Source organism: Gymnoscopelus microlampas (genome assembly GCF_963454915.1).
Source record: "Gymnoscopelus microlampas genome assembly, chromosome: 17".
NCBI lineage: Eukaryota > Metazoa > Chordata > Actinopteri > Myctophiformes > Myctophidae > Gymnoscopelus > Gymnoscopelus microlampas.
The window spans coordinates 43,122,306-43,147,595 of NC_139954.1; the positions used below are offsets into that span (position 1 = coordinate 43,122,306).

Here is a 25,290-nt window from a genome sequence, read left to right on the forward strand (position 1 = left end):
CTGCTATTCTTGAATCGCCAAATAAATCTTAAAGTGACACAGATGCGATCCCGGTCTTAACGGGTTAAAACCAGTTCTATGGGCCTCCTCTGAGTGCCTGTTACCCAGCTGCCCGGAGCACTCCATGTGCTTCGAGGCTTTCATCGTAATCAAATGACAGACTCTCGAGACGACACGCTGTGTCCAAACCTTTATGCTTGGTATGTTTGCTTTGCAACTTATTCAAAGCCTTGAAGCAAACTGAGTGCTCCAGTCCTACAGCCCTCTATTAAGGGTCTGTCCATCTGGCTGGAGCTAATCTCGCAAACCACTCATTTCTTGTACACACGGCGGCTAGCTAGGCTAACATAGAACCCCATTAATCTTTGTTCACATATATTCTTCTAGTTTTTGAAATATTTAACTTGAACTTTTCACTCATGATTGAAGTCAAAGGGGCTCGGAATTGCCCAATTTTCGGGAACGGATGACGTCTTCAGCTAGACTCTTTCAGTGCCATGGCCTCTGTAGGAAGTGAATGGCAGTCAAATCAGGCTGAAGTCTTTGCCCACATAATGGAGTCATGTGTCATAGATACATCATAGACGACTGGCATCCTTGAAGGTAACCGCAACGCTCGCCCCAAAACACAATCGCCCCGCAATCGCCGTGCCGAACGTTTCAGCCAACTCAGCGACGTTAAGAGTTACGTCGAATTGCAAATCACCCCCCCCCCCCTAGTCTCGGTGCCCCCGAGACGTCAAATGTGGCCGAGTAGGTTCTGGTGTCCAGGAACACCTGGAGGGGACGACCGTTCCGAGGTCCCCGGATTTGACTGGGGTGAGCATGCTTTGGGGCGAGCGTTCTTGTATTCTCATAAAATAGTTACTTGACGTCTGAGATCTGTGTCACCCCACGCCGTTACCGGACCCAGTCTCTGTACAAACCCATATTGTCCATGCATGGTTCTCCTCAAAAGTCATGTGCGTACAGCTCACAGACCGTAAAAAAAATTTGGACAGCGTCACGCCCCTGGTTTCTACAGACCGTCAATTAAGCCTATTTTTAAGCGATTTCAAATCCGCCATCTTTCTATATTCGGTCCAAAAGATTTACTTGGAAATTTATGCTATTGGTTGGGATCAGAGCCGGGGGTGGGAATTAATGCTATTAGTTGTGTAGCTTGTCAATCAAAATCATCACAAGGAAGCCACTCCTACAGCAAACCCTGCTTTATCATACATTTTTATATAAATGGGACCATAATTTACCAAAATGCATATCATGGTGATTGAAAGAAGACTTTAAACTAGCGACTGGAAGCATATAGTATTTACGACAACGTGTATAATGAAAACAAGTGTAAAGATCGGCAAAAACCCATCCGCTTGAATGGAGCCTAATTGCTTCTGACACCAGCAGGGGTGAAACAGCGGTGAAACAGAGAGACTACAGGCCATTCATATGGAACTGTCTCTTCCTATATAGCCTCAATTTACAGGCCGGATGCTAGCCCCTTGGTACACTTGCAGATTAGTGTATGTACTCACAGCTGAGCTCCACTCTGATGAAGTCCTTGAGGCCCAGGTTCTCCAGGAACACTCCTGAGGGGGAGCTGGTCTTGAAGTAGAAGGAGATGTCAGAGCCCAGCTCAGCCTGCAGGGTGGGGAAGTGCAGGTAGGACGACTCCTGGTAGAAGGAGGCAGCGTTCCAGATCCACTCTGAAAGACACCAGGTTATGACAGGTACATTATAACCATTTTTATGTACAAAGAAAACACATGTATAAGTCAGCTTGGTTTTTAGTAATTGTATGTTGTTCTGTGTATTTTTTATTCCCTATGTAAACCCTGATATACAAGCAGTAGACAGGCTATTTATAGTCTCTGTCGGGTGGAAACCTCATGTTCAAAACTGTTACTTTTCAGGATTCAAAAGTAGCAAGAGTAGCAGATCTACAAGCTCAAAATGAGGCGCGAGGATGCTAACGTTAGTTTAGTGTTAATTTACGAAAAAACACTAAAAGTTAGAATATGGAGATAAGAGGTTTCTGCTCGACAGCAACGACATGTAGAGAGGGGGGAAAAGAGTGGATCAAGTCCAGAACCAACCCCGATCAACTAAGTCAGTGGTTCCCAACCTTGCTTTCTTGGAAGCTTGTAGATCTAGTATTAAAAAAAAAAAACAGTGTTAGCTATGATTTTTGTGCAACATGTTTAAAATGTTGTACTACCTGTGATCTTCATGGCGGAAGCCAAGTATTAGTTTACTAAGTAGAGACGGTTTCTAGTGGTTAAAGGTTTCATGACATGCTGGTGTACAAAACATTCAAAGTCTTTATATCATTGTGATGACCCATCCTAGTATAGAGCGTGCCAAAAATCCTGAAGGGGGCGTCAACAAGTGTCTTTTGGTAGCAGCGGACATCTTTGAGGGGTATAAACCAGGTTGACTTAACATTGCCCAAAACAAACATGTCTGCGCTACTATGCCGCGCCCCCCCCCCCGTGGTGACGACGCGTTGGCACACTCTATAGGTGTATAGTGTTGCTGTGATTCTAATATTGTTCTCTATAGACAGGTTTCCTGTTAGTAAACATGAGAGGATATGACCGTGCAGATCCGGGGGTAGCCTATAGAGGGCGCCATTACCCGCAGCAGCTCTGGTCAAATGTCCATTCATAAAATAAATGATCTTCACCGGGTTTAATGAAAGTAGATTAAATTATGCAGTTTGTAATACCTTGTTTACTCAATAAAAATGATTTGTCGGAAGTTGGATCTGTTTGTATATAATAGCAGCATTATGCCTATTATGCCTTTAATAGCAGAATTATGGCTATCTAACTCCCGAACATAACAACAGAGTGAACGGCGCAACAATTCGTTTTCCCCGAGCATGCGCAGATTGCGCATTCTGCTCTGTGATGACGTCGCGCGGAAATCCGTCTATTCCTGTGGAGGGCCAGCCTGCTGGGGTGTGTCTTGGGAATGAGACACACCTGGTCCCAATCATCCCCTTGGGTATAAAAGCAGGCTGGCCGAGAATATCCTCTCTTTCTCTCCTACACAGGCAACAGTGCTTGGATTTGTTTGGTTTGGTTTAGTTGCTTTTGCACCCGCACCAACACACTTTACACTACTGATATCACTGACTATTCACATCTCATACTTTATGCACCTTTATTGTCCTTTTTTAGTTATAAATATAAGAACGTTAAGTTTAATTCTGTGTGTCGTCTCCCTTTTTGTCATGATGTGAGCCAGGTCATGACATCATGGTCCTTCAGAACTGTGTTCTGAGGGCCTTTCAGCTGTAATGAAGAAAAAAAAAATAGTACTATTTGCCTGCGGGTATCACGGTTGAGGGATTTTGCCTGTCAATCATCGCCTCTGCTCTCCCCCCCCCCAAAGGGGAAAGATCGGGGGGGGGAGGGGGCTTAATGGACTGTGACATTAAAGTCCACAGGCCAATCACACCACCTTTCTGAGCCTAATTATTCGGAAAACCCCCGACCACAGAAAAATCCACTGAATGTTCAAAGTTCAGTTTTTTTGGGTGTAATTGAGGTCAGAAAACCCCCCCAAAATAAAAACAATAGGAACATGATGTCATGAAACCTTTAAAGTGGAAATAGAGTGTGGATTGGTAAGAGAGGATCCATTCCATGTAGACCGTATGAAAAAGTATGTTGAAAGCATGAAAGCGGTCTGTGTGTGTATTTTCCCTCAAAGCATCGACACCGACAGAAGAACAACTGAGCAAAAAGAACAAAAGGCAAAAAAAATCCAAAGTCCATCAGACGCAGCCTGACAGACTGTGAAACATCAGAGTGGACTTTGAGCATTAAAAAAAGTTTTCTTTTAATGTGATAGCGTGTTGCGTCTAAAGCCAGGCTCAATAAAGTGCATTTCAAAGTCAAAAGGAAGCCAGTTTCAGATGGGTCCCCTGATAACCCATTCCATCCGGGAACGCATCTGTGTCATTTTAGATGTCTTTGGCTATTCAAAAATAGCAGATATACAAGCTCATAGCGTGCCGCTCTATGAGCTTGTAGATCTGCTATTTTTGAAAAAAAATAAAAATACTGTATATATATTTGCTTCTGTATAAAATGTTTTGAGATGGGGGGTCCGCGAACAATACATACATACATATAATTGTGGGGGTCACAACATTTCGAGAATCACTATTTATTATAGCAACATAATTCTTTTTTTTTCAGAAAAACTGTTAGGATTTAGAAAATATTTGTAGAATCCCCCAGAAGCAAATATCTGAGTTAAAAATGTTCGCAAAAAAAAAAAGAAAAAAAGATTTGCACACATTTAAAAAAAAATAAAAAAAAAATCTTATAAATCTGCTATTTTTGAATATCCCAAAGTATAGAATAATGGTTACAGCTAAAAATCTAAAATGACACGGTATGCGTTCCCGGATTGAATGGGATAAGCAAGGTGACAGCTAGGTCTCTTGGCTCAAAGCAGAGACATTCCACAAAGCAATGGAGAGAGAACAAAATGGAATGTCCAAAAAGGGAAACAGAGTGTTTGAACAAATTGACAGAACGGGGAAGATGGAGGTAAAACAGTTCATAGTGTCTGAACCACTTAGGACACTCTATACTTTGTAAAACAGACCTATAAGTTGGCACTGCTCTTCTACCCCCCCCCCCCCCCCCCCCTACACCAAATCTCTTCGCAAATTTAGCAGATCTAAGATAGCAGATCTACAAGCTCACAACGCATTGTGTTGCGAACGTTGTGAGCTTGTAGATCTGCTATGTTTGAATAGCCAACATATAAATGGATAAAGTGGTTCAAATGATTATGATGCTACGTTAACTATAGCTGTGGTCTACAAGCTCACAATGCGACGCGTTGTGGGCTTGTAGATCGGCTATTTTCAAACAGCCTATGTATGAAATAGGGCTAAAGTCGTTAATGTATGTTTTCTAATGTAATCATTTATATCTGAAAAGTAACTAGTAACTAAAGTTTTCAAATAATTGTAGTGGAGTAAAAAAGTACAATATTTGGACCCGACATGTAGTGGAGTAGAAGTAAAAGTATTGGACATTGAAAATACTCAAGTAAAGTACAAATACCTCAAAATTGCACTTAAGTACCGTACTTAAGTAAATGTACTTGGTTACTTTCCACCACTGGTAATTGGATTTCATTGGAATGTTATTCATAGTCCTAGGAGGTCATTATGAACTGGGCTTTGCACTGAGCAACGCTTCACACATACATAGGACCAGTGTCACAAGTATTGCGGTAACTACATTTATTATTTTCTTTTTTTTTAAAATAATCTGCCCTTGGCGGTCTGCTTGAGGTGTTTGATGAATCTGCATGTCCCGCACAAGGACATCATTTTGCTTTTGGGACAAATGTAATTCCCAAGGCTTTTCTTTCATGACACTGTGGAAATTATACCAGCATAGCCCTGGGCTCCTGAGTACAGCGCACTGCTCTTAAAGGTGATGAAAAGTGATCATTAGATCGGTCTCATGATTGAATCCTCCTGCTACACTGATAATATATTCAGCCTGTAATCCAACCCCCATTTCGCTACTTGGCTGGGAGTATTCTGCCCTTCCTCGCATATCACTACGCGCTGCTTGTTTCCATTGATGCAAGTTATTATCAACTCAAGCCCTATTATGCAGTTGTGCGATAATGAAAATAACAGATCTAAAAGCTTTCTACACACTTGCAGACATCGCTGTTGTCGGGCTGAAACCATATACAAGCGCACCACTTCGTGCCACGGTGCAAGCTTGTACATTGTACTGCTATTTTTTTTACTTTATTGAAAAATCTTGAAAGTGTTTGGAAAATTTTGATTTTGTTTTTTTTACACAAATCTTGTCTTCTGGGGGTCCCTGGCACAAAAAAAAATCAGATGGGGGTCCGCGGCCAAATATATATCAATTTGGGGGTCCTTGACAAATAAAAGTTTGAGACCCACTGCCCTAGAAAATCCAACCCTGCAGACGAGCATATATAACATGAAGTAGGCCTGTGTGATTTTTGCAGACATCTATCTGCGTACATCTCCACTCGCCAACTAAAGTGAGCCGAAAATAGCAATACGCCTCGCTAGATGCCTGTAGCCCTGGTCCAAGCAGACGGGCAGCGGACACGCACATACACACACACGCACACACACACGGAAAAATAACAAACCACTTCAACTCCGGAAATTGTCAATGCAGGCTACACACCTACCTGCACGCCAACCTACCTGCCTCAAAATAGGCCCATTAGGCTGGATTTATACTGTTCCGTATGACAGTGCCGTGCACTGAAAGCCGAGCTACAATCTCACGAGCTTAGATCTGCTATATCAGTGGTTCTCAAACGTTTTCATGTCAAGGACCCCCAAATTGACACTTATTAGCCCGCGGACCCCCATTTCAAAAGATATGCCAGTGACCCCCATAAGAGAAGATTTGTCACTGCTAGCTACCAGTGTTTCTCAACCATTTTAATTTCAAGAGGACACCCAGTTTGACATGCATTAGGCTACGGACCCTCATTTAATGGAATTTCTATCCCTGGGACCCCAATTTATATTGTAAAATCAATGTTAATTTAACTCTGAGAGTGTACAAATGGAACCAAATGGACCCGTTAGGGTCCATTTGGTTCCATTTGTACACTCTCAAAGTTACAGACCCATAAGGGTCCATTTGGTTCCTATCCATCATTTAGCTGGGGACCCCCTGGAACCCCCTCAAGTACCCCTGGGGGTCCCAGGACCCCACTTTGAGAACCAATGTGCTATATGTGGTGCACGACGCCATTCTAAGATGGAGAATAAATTAGATGCTTGAGTATAAAAGGCAAAAAAAAAGAGGTCTTTCTTTACGCTGAACAGGAACTGAAGGCTGAAGGGTGGCACTGGAGGAAAAGCCATGGAGGGTCACCAAAATCAGTAGGGTTCATCCTGGTAGGTATTAGAATTAGATAACGTAGACTATTATCTTACGTGAAAGGCTGATATTTTGGCCTTAGGAAGAGACTAGAGGAAGTATACTACGTTAGTTGTATTGTAACACAATCGACTAATTAATTAAGTATACATGCTCTGAAAATGCACCCCCTCACCAAAGTTGCAATTTTGTGGTACGATCAGTTTCAGCCGTTTATGCCGTACACAAACAGACAGACATACAAACACACAAAGTCAGATGTAGAAGCAGGCTAACACTGCTTAAAAAAAAGAGGGCAACAAGAAGTGATAGGCCATGGCCATGTAGCCTGGGATCCAGCCTGCTTCGCTACGTTCGGCAGACTTTTTTTTCTCTCTTCGCTTATCAGTCTGGAAAGCCTTCTATTGACTCGTTTTGCAGAACTACACTGGAACTACATATGTTACGTTAGGCAACGTCGTTGCTGATTGGATGTTGTTCAAACGAATGACGAATCACAACGATCACACCGTTTGTTTTGTCCCGCCCCGCACCACAGACCAATCAGAAGCCACGGCACGATTCCAGCCGTATGCCATGTCCCGCCTCCCTTGGAGATAGGAGGCATTCCAGACTGATAAGCGAAGAGAGAAAAAAAAGTCCGCCGAACGTAGCGAAGCAGGCTGGATCCCAGGCTAATGGCCATGGGGGATGAGGAGTAGAATTTTCAGACTTTTCAGAAAACAGGGTTCAACGAGGGAGTTTTGTCAGCAAAAAACACATTAATGCAGCGAGCGTGTCTGCGAAAAGCGTTTTTTTTTTTAACAGTTCACCTACTGTCTCCATAACAACGCAGCGGGCCGATGCGGTACACGGCCTGGGAGCCCGTTCGGTTGGTGTCTCCAATCACAATCTGAGTCACCGGTAAGTGATCCTTGTAGGACAGGACTCCAGTGTCATTAGCCCTGTAATAAAAGATGGAGGAGAAAGGAGAAGACTGATGGGAGATTGAAACAATCAGGAAACGTTCTACTCTACTCTCTCTCTCTCTCTCTCTCCCTCCCTCTCTCTCTCGTCTGGACGCAGCACTTTGGAAATCTAGTGCGACGTGTGACGGAGTGCTGCAGCATCCAATCTGGGGAGGAAATTGGAAAAGAAGTGGACAATAATACATATCAATGTCGGCGCTGCTATGCTATTTTGATCCCATCAGAGATAGTGATGGAAGAGCCGGTAAGATAAGAGGCCGGTCGGTCGGCCGCGCCATACGTCGGTCGGTGTGTGTGTGTGTGTGTGTGTGTGTGTGTGTGTGTGTGTGTGTGTGTGTGTGTGTGTGTGTGTGTGTGTGTGTGGTGGAAAAAGTACTCACATCTTCTATTTCAAGTAAAAGTATCAATACTGCAATGTAGAAGTACTCTGTTGCAAAGTAAAAGTCCGGAATTCAAAATGTACTTGAGTTAAAGTTCCAAAAGTAGAAAGTATACTCATTACGCAGAATGTCCCATTTCAAGTTTTGTATAAATGTATAACAATATTTTGAAAATAGCAGATCTACAAGCTCTCAATGCGTCGCGATGCGACGCATTGAGAGCTTGTAGATCTGCTATTTTCAAATGGCCAAAATGTATATAGGGCTGAAGTGGGTAATGTATGTTTTGTAAGAATAATCAAAATCTACAAAGTAACTAAAGTTTTCGAATAAATGTTGTGGAGTAAAAGTACAATATTTGCCTTTGAGATGTAGTGGAGTAGAAGTAAAAGTATTGAAAATTGGAAATACTCCAGTAAAGTCAAAATGCCTCAAAAATGTACTTACTGTACTGTACTGTGTGTGTGCGTGCACGCGTGCCGGCTTGGCACACGTACGTCATGCCAAAAAGAAGTACTCAGATGTTAGTACAACTAGTAATACCACAATGTACAAGGTCTGTGTTCAAAAGGTCATCAGTACCTAAGAAAAAAAGTAGTCCCCATGCAGAATGCAGAAAAATCTTCCCATATGGGGTCGATCGCTTGCACAACATTGTTTCAAACAGGGGTATGTGGTGCAAATACATATTCATTTGGGGGTTCTTGACATGAAAATGTTCAGGGGCAGAATGCCCTAAAAGGCGTTTAAAAGTGTCAATGCCTAAAATGACTCTGTTGCCGGTTGGGTGAGCAGAAATGAGGTGGCCTTGTCTTTTTGATCGGGTCTTTTAAAGGTGAGTTGTGAGTCTCATATTTTGTATCAGCTAGTGTCATTGTACTAGCCTTGATACAGCCCACTTTTAAATGCAGCAATGTTGTAACATAACTCCATTCAGGCAGTTCAGAACTTAATCATAGATGTGTTAACCTCGGAAAGCAGTAGCAGTGTGTGATTCAGGGGAATGGATCTTTAATAGAAGATATAGACTTGGGCAGGATTTGACGCTTTGGCCAGTATGGTGCTCAAATCTAGGAGTAGAGTTTTGTCGTCTAATATAGTGGTTTTCAACCTTTTTCACATCAAGGTTATGTATTCGGCATTTGAGCCACGGACCACCGTTTGATGAGATTTAGACTCTCAGACCCAAGACTTAAAATATTTTCTTATCGTTGGATAAGATTTTGTCCACAATTCCAGCTGTATTGATGTTGATACCATAGGAGAGATAACAGGCAAACGTTTATCAAAATATCAATTATTTCATTAAGTCAGGGGTCGTTTTCAGCCCAAGGACCCCCTAGCTGAGAGCTTTTTACTTGGTTTGCTCTTTTTTCCCTCTACACGATATACCTCTTTGCCAAAAATAGCAGATCTACAAACTCACAACGCCTCGCAGCGCGAGGCGTTGTGAGCTTGTAGATCTGCTATTTTTTGGCAAAAATTCTCCTCAGAAAAGGAATGCTAGAGTTTAAGTGGTTAATGTAAAAAAGAAAGTTCCTATCACACAAAGATTTGGCGGACCCCCTATAGTAGCTCTCAGGACCCCGTAGGGGTCCCGGACCCCCTGTTGAAGACCCCTGCATTAAGTAATGCAGATAATAATGTAACTCTTATTTGGTTTCATTTTATGCTCTGAAGAGTTAAAGATCTAATCACTCTCCATCATTTAGTTGGGGACCACTTGGAACCCCCTCAAGGACCACTGGCGGTCCCGGGACCACTGGTTGAGAACCACTGGTCTAATACAAAGGTCACATGGTCATTGATCTGCATGTCCTCTATATCAGGGGTTCCTGAAAACCTTTTCAACTGGAGACCCAAAAGCTACATTTGGTGTCTCCTCTAGAACCACCCTTACAACTATACATTATGAACTAGAAAAAGCTTCTCGGAGGTTATTGTTATTGTGGCCTCCTGGTGGCGCTATAATAGGCGAATGTGAAAAGGGTGCCATTTCTTCCTCGGCCTTTCACGACAATCGGACCGATTTGAGGCATTGTGTTGAAAGAAAAATGTTTTGCAAAAATGTTCCTGCTGGTGGCGCTATAACAGGGCAATGTGAGAAGTGTGGCATTTATTGCTCGGCCTAGTGGGAATGTGCATGCAAATGTCACGCCATTGCACACTGCGTTCAAGATTTGAGGCATTTTGTTCAAAACGAGCCACTCGTGCAAACTTTGGAAGCCAATCTTAGCCAATCAGAATGGAATATGAAAGATCGGACAGATCCGCCTTGATCACATGACTATAGAGATAATGTGTACCGATTTGTGAGATGTTTGGACACAATCTGTAGGAGTAATATAAAACAAAATGCAAAAATCTGCCTCCTGGTGGCGCTATAACAGGCAATCTGAAAAAATATCTTCAGCCCAAAAGGCACTGAAATAGGCGATACATACCATGTATATGTGTACATGTATAATACACATACATATGTACTGTATATTATGTGTACACATACAGATGTGACATTCCAAAGTTTCAGAGACCCTGCCATTGGCACTTCAGTGAATTGCCCAAGCATTGTCACTGAGAAAGGGGGGATTTGCCAAGTGTGAAATGGTGACAGGTGCAAATTGGCCTCTTTTCACACACACTAAGCAAATCAGGCCCAACAAAGGGGGAGGGGGAGGCTTTTCAGGAAAAAATGAAGAGTGTGAAGTGTGAGTGTGAGTGTGAAGAGGTCAAATGTCATGTCTGTGCCTCGTATCAGTGTACACACGTACCATGTATTAGTGTCGGCGTCACAGTTGCAGAAGTAGTTCATATCCATGCAGTTCTCTTCCAGGCTGCAGGAGCACTGCTGAACTCCAGGCAGGAATCCTCCCCAGTAGGTCCTCCTCTCTCCTCCCTGGTCCACCCACCACGACAGAGGAGTACCGTCTGTAACAGCAGTTAATCACATTACAACCTGGTCCACCCACCACATTACAACCTGGTCCACCCACCACACTACAACCTGGTCCACCCATCACATTACAACCTGGTCCACCCACCACACTACAACCTGGTCCACCCATCACATTACAACCTGGTCCACCCATCACATTACAACCTGGTCCACCCACCACATTACAACCTGGTCCACCCATCACATTACAACCTGGTCCACCCATCACATTACAACCTGGTCCACCCACCACATTACAACCTGGTCCACCCACCACATTACAACCTGGTCCACCCACCAGGACAGAGGAGTACCGTCTCTAACAGCAGTTAATCGCATTACAACTTATGTTGCTATAATATCAGTGGTTCTCAAACATGTCAAGGACCCCCAAAATGATATGTTTTTGTCTGCGGACCCCCCCCCCATCTCAAAATCAGCACGCTTAATGCAAGGGCTTTAGGTGCTGCAGCACAGGACACCAACCTTGGGAGGGGGGCACCAAATGGCGGGGGGGCAAAAGTGTAACGGGTCGTACCACCGGGCACCACGAAGGGTTAATCCGGGATGGAGAGTGTGTCGGCGGGTCGCTAGCACCAGTAAACATAGGACGTTCGCGAGATCAGCCGGCGCCCACTTAAGGAGACCATTTGTCGGATTTATGTACCATTTTGCCTCTATAGTGGCTCCAATTGGGATGGCGTATATCTTTAATGATTGAATATCTTTGCTATAGGGTGCAGCGGGCCCAGGTGAAAGTGCTGACGATCCACACCTGCTAGACAAAACGCAACCAGGAAGCAACCACAAAAAAAACCCCACAAACCCACCACAGCCATCAGCAGGTGGAGTCAGAGGGGATGTCACCGCTAGAACAGTGCCATGGGTAGTGTGATCAAAGAAATGTAGCAGGTGCGTCACGGCCATTCACTGTGCGTAAGACGCGACACCCTCACTGTCACAGATCCGTGATTTCATACCCCCCACTTTTGGAAAAAAAAATAAAAATGTTTTGATAATAAATCGGTAAAATCAGGGAAAAATAAGAATTAAATAACCTAACCCTAACCCCAAAATAAAGTAACCAAAACACGGGAAAAAAAAATCCGCCCAAAAAACGCAAAATTTTGAAAATACAAAATGTATTTACATTTGACAGTTACAAATGTTTTTCACGATGTTTCAAAAATAGCAGATCTACAAGCTCATAGCGCGGCACTCGGTGCCGCGCTAAGAGCTTGTAGATCTGCTATTTTTGAATAGCCAAAGTGTAAAATAAGGGGTATAGTAATAATCCACCGAAAGTCCATCCCCCCCACCTTCTGAGAGCCTGTGACGTCCCTGAAATGTAGTGAGGCGTCCGCTGCCGTTCCCGAGGCATGGGTGGTTTGTCAGGGAGGCCCTTAGCCATGTCAGTCAGCCAGGCCTCATTAAGCTTCAGCAGGTGTTTAAAGTGGCCCTTGTTTCACAGCTGTGTTTTTTAGGAACCTCAGCACCAAGACGCTCTCTAAGCTCCTCCCCCAGTGGTGCAAAGTAAGTAACTTAGCACATTTTACTCAAGTACTGTACTTATTTCCTTCTTGTTGTATACATTATACTACATTATTCTACTCCACTACATCTCAGGCGTAAATATTGGATGTTTTACTCCAGGGGTCTTCAACAGGGGGTCCGGGACCCCTAGGGGGTCCTCAGAGTCACTACAGGGGGTCCGCCAAATCTTTGTGTGATGTGATTTATGTTTTTACCATAACCACTTGAACCCTAGCATCCCTTTTCTGAGGAGAACTTTTGCCCAAAAATAGCCGATCTACAAGCTCACAACGCCTCGCGCTGCGAGGCGTTGTGAGCTTGTAGATCGGCTATTTTTGGCAAAGAGGTGTTTGGTGTAGAGGGAAAAAAGAGCAGACCAAGTAAACAAAAACAGTTAAATCTGAAACACATTTTTTAATACAATATAGAGGGGGTCCCTGCTTCATCTCTCTCTCAGCTAGGGGGTCCTTGGCCTGAAAACGTTGAAGACCCCTATTTTACTCCATTACTGTTACTTTGTAGTGACAACACACAAATGTGTGTGTGTGTGTGGGGGGGGGGGGGGTATGGCATAACATGAAAAAGGTGTAAAAAGCTACAAAACAACAACAACAAAAGTTGTGAATAGCAAACCTGCAGCACTGACTCCCAAGTGTGTATCAAATATATATTCCAGTAGAAAGCAGTTCTTTCCCCCCTGCCTACGATGTTTGAGGTCAAACTGTTTTGTTTTGTTTTTCAAAGATAATTATCCATAGATGAGCCCTTCCTGGCACAAAGGCTTATTGCGGTGTGCTAGCCGTCCCGCTCTCTTACAGTAAACACATAATCCAATTTCCCCGTGTTTAAGCACGTAGCATAGCCAATTTCCCCGAGATGACTTTAACTTCACTGGAAAAACAAGACAGCAGCAACCACTTACTACTTACTCAATTTGAGACGCAGATCTATGCCCGCTTTACGGGCCTCCCCGTGTTCTTGAATTATTAACCTGGCCTTCCTCCCAGGAAACCCAAATCTATAATTATTTCCCGTCTCCAACCGATCCTGACATTAATGAAGAGCAAGTGAATGATTTATTGCCATTCATTACAAAGTGTGTGTACACACTAAATGAAAGCATCCCCCAAAAGTGTACACTACATTTCAAAATATCAAGGTCGTGCTGTTGGGATGCGATGTCGGGGATAATAATTCATATAAAAGGACAATTCCTCTCATATTCCGGGGAAAAAATGTATTGCTCTGTCAGTGATTGTCGCTGTTACTTTCATTTGAAGGACAATTTATAGTGGAGGGAGAGAGAGAGAGAGCTTCCCCGATCCGGTGTGCAGCAGTTTATTTCGCGTCTTACAAACTGGCCTTTGTTTTCCAGCACAACAAGGCTTATTGTTCGGTGGATGTCTATATGACGAATTGGGATGCATTTTATATTTGTCATTTTCAGACAGTGTTTTTTTGTTTGTTCCTGTATTGTTGGCTATTGTAGCATGTTTGTGCTGTACCCATGCACAATTTGCTGCAGTTGCCTGCTGCTGTTGAATGGACATGAGGGGTGGTGTGTGTGTGTGTGTGTGTGTGTGTGTGTGTGTGTGTGTGTGTGTGTGTGTGTGTGTGTGTGTGTGTGTGTGTGTGTGTGTGTGTGTGTGTGTGTGTGTGTGTGTGTGTGTGTGTGTGTGTGTGTGTGTGTGTGTGAGCAGTGGTGGAAAAAGTATTAAGACATTTTTTACTTAAGTAAAATAGCAATACCACAATATAAAAAAGACTCTGTTACAAGTAAAAGGCCTGTGTTCAAAATGTTGCTTGAGTAAAAGTACAAATGTACTTTTACTTTTGCTTGAGTAAAAGTACAAATGTACTTTTACTCAAGGTACTTAAAGTACCAAAAGTAAAAGTACTAAAAGGTTTGAAAATAGCAGATCTACAAGCTCACAACGCGTCGCGATGCGACGCGTTGTGAGCTTGTAGATCGGCTATTTTCAAATAGCCTAGGTATAAAATAGGGCTTTAGTGTTTCATAATGTAGTGTGTGTGTGTGTGTGTGTGTGTGTGTGTGTGTGTGTGTGTGTGTGTGTGTGTGTGTGTGCGTGTGCGTGTGCGTGTGCGTACGTGTGTGTGTGTGCGTTTATTGGGGGGTGGGGGCTTCCCCATATTGGCCAAAAAAGAGAAATAGAAAAAAAACCATGTATGTTTATAAAGAGGAAAGAATATAAACCTTTTAAGTATGTTGGCAGACTGTCTGGCAGCTAATGAAGCAGTCAAGTAAACAATGAAAGCAATTATATTTCATATCTGGTGAGGCTGAAAATGGCAGAATGTTTTTTTCCCTTCTTTTTCTTCTAACGATCCTGTTTCTTAGACATAACAAACGTGTTTATTATTATCCACATCAGTGACATGGCGTTCCCCCTCCACGAGAGATTTGGAAACATCCATTTTTCATAAGTGGATGAGTGTTCAGATGTTTTCAAAAACATTCAGTAGAATGGACTGGTTATTGCTGTAAAATGACGCACGCGGTTGTTTACATGGCTGCTGGGGGAATACGACGACAACCGAGCGCCGCAGATTGATCGACTGTGTCTGTTATTGATAGCGGCGGTCATTATTGAATGACAGACCGCTGAATTCAATGACTGACCAATCAGAATCAAGCGTTCGTTGTTGTCGGGCAGAAACCTCTTATCTCCATATTTTAACTTTTTGAGTTTCATTTTTCCCCCTAAATTAACACCCTACTTGATCATACTACAGCATCACAAAAAAGTATAAAAAGTAACAGATCTACAAGCTCGAAAGTGACTTTTTGAGCTTGTAGAGCTGCTACTCTTGCTATTTTTTTTATTTTAATCCTGAAAAGTACCAGGTTTGGACATAATAGGCCTATTTCCAACCGACAAGAGGCAAAACAAAACCAAATGGATTTGTACACTCAAGAGTTATGGGGGTCCTTAAAACGTTTGAGAGCCGCTGGCCTAATACATATCAAAATGGCGGTCTTTGAAATAATAATAATGATTTTAATTATAGGGTAGCCTTAGCCTATAGAAAAATGCCAACACTCGCCCCAGGTGTTGAAGAGGCGGGACTTCCTGCAGCTGTAGACCACTTCCTGTTGACACTGCTCGGAGCCGGTGACGACGGCGCGCAGCTGCTCTGGCGAGGCGCTGTAGTTGAACCTCATGACGTAGGGCTTCTGGACAGATGAGCCATGGACCTTCACTGGAGCCGTGCTGTTGTGTGTCAGCACTGTCCACACCTTGTCATCTACACACAAACACACACACATGACCACATAAGTTACACTTTAAACCCATTAAGACCTGAAGCCGAACATTCTACAAAATGTCTTCTAAATCCCAACAGTATTCTGGAAAAACGTACGTTTCTGTGTCAGTGGTGCTCAAACTTTTGTCATGCCAAGGACCCCCAAAACGGTATGAATTTGGCGGACCCCCCCATCTCAAAGTATTTTCTTCCATGGACCCCCCCCCCCCCCCCCCCCAGAAGCAAAGATTTGAGTAAAAAAATGTTCGCTTTAAAAGAATATATATTCAAAGATTTTCACGATTTTTTTTCAAAAATAGCAGATCTACAAGCTCATAGCGCGGCACTCGGTGCTGCGCTATGAGCTTGTAGATCTTAATGGGTTAAAGATGCATGCCATAACTTTCTTTAGTGAATAATATATCTCCCAGAATTGCTAGTTTTTTGCACCTACATACCTGCTGCTCTTTTATGCTATGTGTATGTATATCTTTGACCCGTTTAGTTCCTACAGTAGGTTTTGTCCTTGCGCTCCCTCTCTCTACCCCATCCCCCGCCCCCACGAACAATGGAGGTTGCACAAAAGAAACAAATTTCACCCACTTCTAATAATAATCCAATGATAATCATGTATTAGAAGTTATACGTCCTTGCTCTCTGCACACTCAACAATAATATGGGTACAGAGAGAGAGAGAGAGAGAGAGAGAGAGAGAGAGAGAGAGAGAGAGAGAGAGAGAGAGAGAGAGAGAGATCAACCAGGTGATAAAAGATGATACAAGTTGAGTTATAAACACGTAGATTGGTGCTTCTAGGATCGACTGGAACCACGACTTGAAAAAGAGGACAAAAATTGTACGTTTTGCCAAGAACTGGTCTTCATCAGGGCAAGTACGAGACTGACAAACAAACACAGGTCCATAAATAATGTCAGAACACGTGTGAGATGCAACTCTCTTTGAGTGCTTGGATCTTTCCTATTTTCTTTTCAATAATATGGGTCCAATTGGTTTTTGGTTGATTGAATATTTTATTAGGCAAAACATTTAAAACAACAAATGTAAATCAACAAACGGGAAAATGGTACTACCTCCTTTTTTGGCCTCCTGAAAGGTGCATTTTCAGGGCTGATTTAAATGAGCCCAGCAAACTGCATTTTTTTGAGGGATGGGGGTAGACTATTCCAAACCTGGGTGGCAGTGCTGTAGAAGGAGAATTTGCCCATGTTTGCTTTATAGGTGGGTGGTACCCGATCGTTGTTAACGCTCCCTCTAGTTTTGTAACTGTAGGTGTTGCTAACTTTTTGGAGGTATTTAGTCAGATATATAGTGTTATATAGGGGGCATTTCGGGCAAATTTGCATTTTCAATTTTGAAGACCAGTCCCATTTTAGTTGTTTAACCCCGTCTTCTACCCTGAGCCAACCTATAGGCTGGCAAAATGAGTGGGAGTGGTTCTATTTTCCCCTCAGAGTTATGGAGGTCCTTGAAATTAAAAAAAAAGTTTGAGAAGCACTGATTTACATCACACCCCCTTATGAAAGACAGCTCTGAAGCAATGGCAGGGTCGTGGCGCTGTGACACATTGTGCGTTTTGAATTGCCTCCTTTACTCCTCTGACATTATTACTGATATTTATCACCGCAAACTGATGAGTCTCATAAGAGGCTCGTATAAGCAGATACAGGCTTTGACGAGGCTCAACAAAATGAGATCTCTTTTCTTCTTCTTGTGGCTGAGGGGTGGGGTGGGGTTGGGTGGGCCGGGGGTTGATTAGAACAGGGGGCATATAATCAATCGTAGGAGGTATTAGTGCTAAATTCTCACTTAATTGCTACCCACTCTGTCAGTGTCACTATTAGAAGTAACAGTGATCAGGATGCCGTTTTCCCAGCGGTGGAAAAAGTACTCAAATGTTTTACTTAAGTAAAAGTATCAATATTGCAATGCAGAAGTACTTTGTTACAAGTAAAAGTCCGGAAGTCAACATTTACTTGAGTAAAAGTACAAAAGTATTGGTATCAAAATGTACTTAAAGTACCAAAAGTAAAAGTACTAAAATGTTTGAAAATAGCAGATCTACAAGCTCACAACGCGTTGTGAGCTTGTAGATCGGAGCTTGTAGATCGGCTATTTTCAAATGGCCTAAGCATAAAATAGGGCTGAAGTGTATGTTTCATAATATCATAAATGCCATCTGAAAAGTAACTAGTAACTAAAGTGTTCAAATAATTGTGGTGGAGTAAAGGTACAATATTTGCCTCTGAGATGTAGTGGAGTAGAAGTAAAAGTATTGGAAATTGGAAATACTCAAGTCAAGTACAAATACCTCAACGTTTACTTAAGTACAGTACTTAAGTAAATGTACTTAGTTACTTTCCACCACTGCTGTCAGGCAGAAACCTCTTATCTGCATATTATGAACCTTTTGTGTTTTTCTCGTAAATGAATGCCCTACTCAACTACAGCGTCACACAAAAGCATCAAAAGCAGCAGATCTACAAGCTCGAAATGCCCTACAATCCTTTTAACAGACCTGGCATTGAACTGTACTTCCCTCCCATGTGCTTGTCTTTGCAAACTGTTAATAAAGCATTCAATCAATCATGCCAAATGCCACTCCCCTAGCATATCCTACTATAATTCTAGTAACCTCTGTGCGTGCGTTTGTAGTGGTGGTGGTGAAGCTACCCGGTTCTCCTCACTGGCTGGACCAATTGCTCTGATTTTGCACACAGCCATTGACCATTACCATCTGAACACAACTGTGAAGCCCGTTTTTCCATCCTACTATAATTCTAGTAACCTCTGTGCGTGCGTTTGTAGTGGTGGTGGTGAAGCTACCCGGTTCTCCTCACTGGCTGGACCAATTGCTCTGATTTTGCACACAGCCATTGACCATTACCATCTGAACACAACTGTGAAGCCCGTTTTTCCATTTAATCAAATCCCAGCTTCTTATTAGCGTTTTTGTGTCAAAGAATGTCGTCCCATAGCTGCGGCTGCCCAGCTATGGGACAAACTGCCTCCCGGGTTGCCAGATCATGTGCGCATATCCCCCCACGGATGCGCTGCGCCGACCGGGTATGGTCTAGTTTCTCTAATTCAGTTATTATGCCTGATTAATCTGATTTTAGATCGGCACTGAGTGCATCTCAATCCATCTACATGTCACACGTGACACACATACTGTATACAGATGTGTTCTATCATCTGCAACCATACGTTTATGAACCATTTTCAACCTGGCACCTCTATTGTTAGCCTGGTAAAGCCCCTCCCTCCGGAAAATCTAATTTCCATTTGATTTCAGGAAGGAGTCTGGCCTGAAGGCTTGTCTGGGCGTTTCTAGCCCGTTCACCAAATGGACGAGCCTATCAGCGTCGTCGCTCATCGTTCTGTGATTGACAGCGACAGTTGGCCAATCAGGTGGCGAGTTCGAGTGAGCCCGAATGGGACCGAGTGCAGCCGACAAAAATGGAACGAGCCGCCATTGTTTTCTGTGGGCAGTTAAACTTTTTACTTTCGGTTTTAAAACGCTCTCAAACTTCTTTTTTGAGGCACGGAATTTACTTTTAAGATATCGTTTGGATAGAATTTAGTTGTTTAACTTCATATATGTGGTCAATTAATCATGACAGAGCCTATTTAAAAAAAGAAAATTTGAGAACCGGCAGGGGCGGGCAGTGACACGCATACCCGAATAAGGCAACCTATTTTGGGCATGGCCGTCTCAAAAGTCCCATTGCGTCACATTAGTCTGGAGGTGGTAAAAATGCACTGGCTGAAGTGGGACACTGCTGATTGGCTGAAGGGGTTGTCAGTCAACGGTATTACTCCTGCCCAACTCCAGCCCACAGCCAAAATTGCAGAATGGGCGATCATGCCAGACTCACTCCTGAAATAAATTACAAATGAGATTTCCGGAGGGAGGGTTTACCAGGCTACTCTATTGTGGCCATGACATCACTAAGGGGGAGCATGTGTTGTCGTTTGTTATGCTGTTTAGTGTTTTTTGTTGTGTGTGAAGAGGACCATAATGGAAATAAGCCCTCAGGCTTTATTGTGTTTTCATCCTCTGTGATACAATGACTGCATGTCAATCAATCCCCAAAAAATACGTTTGTGTTGTACAGTATTATCATTATTATTAGTAGTATGTGTTTATTGTTATCATATTTTTATTAATTCATATTAGGTATTGACAAAAGACACGACGATCTCCGCCATTCCTTGGTTATATGTAAGTTGCAAACATAACAAATATTACAAGAAGTGGAGGATGATTTGGACTAGTCAATACAAGTTCTTGCTTTTGAAAGTGTGGCTATTAGATTTAAGTTGAAGTTGCCATTATAGCCACCTTCTAGTTTTTTTTTTTTTCTGAAATGACGCCTTTGCTTTTCCCCCAGACAGAGAGCACAGACAGAGAGCATGCATAGAGACTTGCTATACATCTGTTATGATTACACCGTGCGCATTGGGATTATCTACAGCAGAAGAACGTAATGCAATCAGATCCATTACTCCAGTTCATAGATCACGATTAACCCCGTGAGAAAGAGTACGGAAACAGTATTATGGGATATGAGCACGACAGGGGGGTGACGGACGGAGGCTGATCTCACCCGTCATGTTGCAGTAGACCCGCGTGGCCCCCAGGGGGCCGCTGCCATCAGGGTCGATGGAGAAGTAGCCCGAGGAGCTGCCCGTCAGCCGGTAGGCCTCGCAGGACGACTCGTAGATGGCTGCACACACACACACAGAGAGAGAGAGAAACAATGGTTAGACGACTGTAGTTCATTCAGAACGCTGCTGCTCGAGTCCTTACTAATTTACCTAGAAAGAGGAGCACATCACTCCAGTTCTTAAATCCTTACACTGGCTCCCTGTGTGTCAAATAGTTGATTTCAAACTTTGTTGGCAGTGGTTGAAAAAGTACTCAAATGTTTTACTTAAGTAAAAGTATCAATACTGCAGAGTAGAAGACGTACTCTGTTATAAGTAAAAGTGCGGAATTCTAAATTTACTTGAGTAAAAGTACAAAAGTATTGATATCAAATGCACTTAAAGTACTTAAAGTAAATGTACTAAAACGCTTGAAAATAGCAGATCTACAAGTTCACAACGCGTCGCGATGCGACGCGTTGTGAACTTGTAGATCGGCTATTTTCAAATAGCCTAGGTATAAATTAGGGCTAAAGTGGTTAATGTATGTTTTATAATGTAATAATTCATATCTGCAAAGTAACTAAAGTTTTCAAATAATTGCAGTGGAGTAAAAGCACAATATTTACCTCTGAGATGTAGTGGAGTAGAAGTAAAAGTATAGACAAATACTCCAGTAAACTAAAAGTACCTCAAAATTGTACTTAAGTACAGTACTTGAGTAAATGTACCTTTACACCACTGACAAAACAAAGCTTTGAATGGTTTAGGGCCAAAATACATTTCTGAGCTTGAGCGATATTATGAACCATTCCTTTAAACAATAAGTGAATCCAGCTGGTTCCATTGACAGGTATGACACTGGAGATCTGACTCGTGAACACTGAACACTGAACACATGTTTTATGCTCCGACAGTGACGATGACACATCGCTGCTGTCGGGTGCATGGAAACCTCATATCGTCGCCTTGCTAAACTAAAGTTTTTCAGGAAAAAAAAAAAACTGATCCAAAACAAAACTATATGATATTTCTTAATCATTTCACCCAAAATGTTTATAACAAATTATGACTATTTAAATAGAAATAACACTGTCTGTTAGTTAAGTAACATAAGAGATTTAAATAGGTTTAAATAGGATTAAATCTGACTTAGGCCAAAAAAAAAAGAAAACAAAAATTACAAAATGGCCTATATCAGTAAATAATTTGGCTTAAGTGACAAAACCATGTGACTTAGGCAAAAAAAAGTCACTAAAAGGGGAGTGAACAGCATGATCCTTTTCAATTAGGAGATGGGCGATTTTACCAGAGGTGACCAGTGTCATGAAGAGCTGACTTAAGCAAAAATATAATTTTCCTCAAAAAATGACAAAAAAATGGCCATTAGTTTAGCAAGGTGACGATATGTCAAAAAACGTTACTTTTCAGGATTCAAATTCAAAAATAGCAAAAAGTAGCAGATCTACAAGCTCAAAAGTTTCCAGCTTGTGGATGCTTTTGTGTGACACTTTTGATCAAGTAGGGTGTTGATTAATTAAAACGTTACAATATGGAGGTTTCTGCCCGACAGCAACAATTATCACGCACAGTTGTTGTTTGTCATCATTGTGTGTCCATATGTCCTCTATGCACACTCAGGGTGGACTGACTCAGAAACAATAATTGCATCCATTTTGTACACAATATATACTGTCTATTAAAATGTAGTGAACATAACCGACCTACAAGCTCCCTTACTTTTGTGCTACATTCTTGTATGATGCGGTATAGGGAATTAATTTAGGAAAAACATAGAGATACAAGGTTTCTGCTCGAACAGCGACGAAATGCAGGTGTTAAATGATGAACTCACAGTTGTGACAGGTGGCTCCGGAGTATCCCGTCCCTGAACAATCACAGTAGAACGTTGCCCAGGCCTGGGAACACTGGCCTCCGTGTTCACACAGGTTAGGAAGACATCTGCAAGAGCAGGACATGTTTAACGCATTAAAACATTGTATGTATATATATATACTAGAGTTTCGGGGGGCTACGCCCCCCTCAACCCCAGCCGCGCACGGGGCTTTGCGTTTGTTGGTCCCTCCGTGTCCCTGTGTCTGTATCCGTGTAGCTGCAGCACAGAGTGGGCAGTATAGATGGGGATTATGGCTGTTAGAGGCATGTACGCGCACGTGGGCAGTATAGATGGGGATTATGGCTGTTAGAGGCATGTACGCGCACGGGGCCCGCGTGGGCGTGTGTATATGGGGGTAGAGAAATTGTGTAAGTAACATTTGCAAAAAGGGAAAAAAAAAAAGAAATTGTAAGAAAGTGTAATGTAAAAGTTACAAAATGATGAAAAATAAGTAGAAGAAATTATATTTTGTATGTTTCGCGGACCACCAGGGGGTCCGCGGACCCCCTGGTGGTCCGCGCGGAAATCGTGGGATGAAAATTTCCAAAAGGAAAAAAAAAAAAAAAAAAAAAAAAATATGAAGGTGGTTGCTTGTTTTTCTGAAAGCTGGCGAATGGCAGCCCTTTCTGCAAGATGGCGGGCGCCTGGTGTTGTTGTGAGTACGTGTATTTGGGGGGGGGGGTCGGTCCTGCCATTACGTTAGTTACTGTAGTTGCTGTGGAGCTACATAGTTCTCCAGAAGACACACACAAACATACACCATCTACAATGGACGAACTGAGCAGCAATATAGACATTCACCACACGAACGTGCATTGTTGACAAAGTGATTGCACAGCCGCTGCAGGCATGACAACCAGGTTAGCGTTAGCGACATGGCAGCTATCACAGCGCCCTGTCCGTCGTGCTGCAACTGCCTGTGATGGCTACAGCAGTAACAGCAAGCTGTCTGCGATGCCATTGTCTGGAGACTGCTCTTAGCGTGACACGACCAATGAGAGTGAGCGCTGTAGTTGTTGCTAAGATACGGTGGCGTCTCTGCCCCATAGCTTGTAGATCTCTCACACATGATTGGCGTAGGCTGCGTTGCCAGGTCTGACTTTGTGTCTAAGCAATGGTCGGCTTATTTTTGCGCGCCTTTGGGCTCGTTTGCATTGTGCGCACGGCAGCGCTTGTTTAGCGTACGTCAGCGCGACGTGGCAACGGACGTGGCAACGTGAAAGGTGATTGGCTGGTGAAAAGAAACACCCGACGTTACACCAGAAATGGTGCCTGGAGAAAATGGTGACCAAAAAAAAAGTTTGGAAAAAAAGGAAAAAAAACCCGCAGCGGCTGCCTGCTGTTGTGGTGATGAGGTCGTGCGCACTGTAAACGGTACGAAGCTGCCTCCCCTTCCGTTTTGTCCGACATTTGGTGAGTAGAATTAATTATGTTGCGCGGTGGAAAAGGTGTAGTGAACAGTGAGATGTCCCCTACGCGAGGCGTAAATTCAGTGCGGCCGCCGTGGCGAGTCAGTAGGCGACATGTGGTCTGGCGGTGCGTTGTTTATCCGATAACAGAGCTGTGGGGTGTCACCACCGAGGGTGCGGAAGTTGCTCGCCATTTATATAGTTAGATACACAGTACACGTATAGTTAGCATAGGTTCTTTTCAGAAAACTCTTAGGATTTAGAACAGTGGTTCTCAATAGCAGATGTAAAAGCTCACAGCGCGTCACTTCGTGCCGCGCTGCGGGCTTGTACATCTGATCTTTTTTAACATTTTTTGAAAAATCTTGAAAGTGTTTGAAAAATTGTGAATAAATTGTATTTAACAAAAAGTTAGAGTATGAAGATGAGAGGTTCCTGCAAGACAGCAACGATAGAAAACAATATATAAGTAATATACATTTTTCTTAAGTAAATGTACTTTAGTGTCCACCACTGTTGAAATGATGCTTTAACTTCAGCAAAGACGAAGGAGCATCTAGTCTGGCGTTAGCCAGACAATCAGAAGATCTCCGCCTACTGATGGCGTCTGGGGAAATCTAAATTCAATGTATGGAGCTTTAACCGGCGCTATATAACAAACCTACAGTACAGTACAGTCCGCCCACTGCTTCTAAAACCAAATCCTCATGCACTGGCCTCCTGCCTGCAAAAATGATAGCGATCGCCCACCATGAATAACTTGCACTGACTGCACTAGTTGATGAAATTAGAGACACTCAAATAGCATGTGAGGATGTACATCTTGTGATTATGACAGTAGGTGCAAGGCGAACCGCTGTGTTCTGTTTGCGCTACAGGGACAAAATGATCCTCTAATCAGAATCATCTTCATTGTCACATCAAAGGTTTGCTGGTGTGAAACAGTAGGGGCTTGTTTTTTTTGTTGTTGTGCAAGCTCCATCATTGTTGTTGTTTCCAGGCAGAGAAACAACGAATACATAAATAAGAGGGGACGGGGGGAGTAAAGGGGGGAAATAAAATATCTATGCATGTTATATCCATCCATTGACTGATTGAGTGAATAACACAAAAAGCTCTGAGGGCTTGTTTCCATTGTGGTCCTATGTATTCAATTCAGCAAGACATACACATTATATGAGGTTGATAGACATAAGGTGCATGCTAATCAGCCCTGGATAAGAAGGTTTATAGTATCCATATACGTGGAATTTATAGCTAAATGTGTCTACATAGGTTCCTTTTACTGACATTTAGACAAAGAGCAGAAGTA

At 42.8% G+C, this 25,290-nt stretch overlaps 1 protein-coding gene across 1 annotated transcript in view; it reads right to left on the bottom strand.

Annotated features, from left to right (window-relative positions):
- The window catches only part of LOC311064463 (contactin-associated protein-like 5), a gene marked incomplete at both ends in the record, with an annotated part of 210,811 nt that overhangs the window by 27,721 nt on the left and 157,800 nt on the right, over positions 1-25,290 (bottom strand). Inside the window, 6 exons of the mRNA XM_084084293.1 lie at positions 1,530-1,700; positions 7,740-7,867; positions 11,043-11,199; positions 15,806-16,006; positions 20,633-20,752; positions 22,528-22,634. Coding sequence (XP_083940419.1) covers positions 1,530-1,700; positions 7,740-7,867; positions 11,043-11,199; positions 15,806-16,006; positions 20,633-20,752; positions 22,528-22,634 — 884 coding nt within the window. The remainder of the gene's footprint in view (positions 1-1,529; positions 1,701-7,739; positions 7,868-11,042; positions 11,200-15,805; positions 16,007-20,632; positions 20,753-22,527; positions 22,635-25,290) is intronic.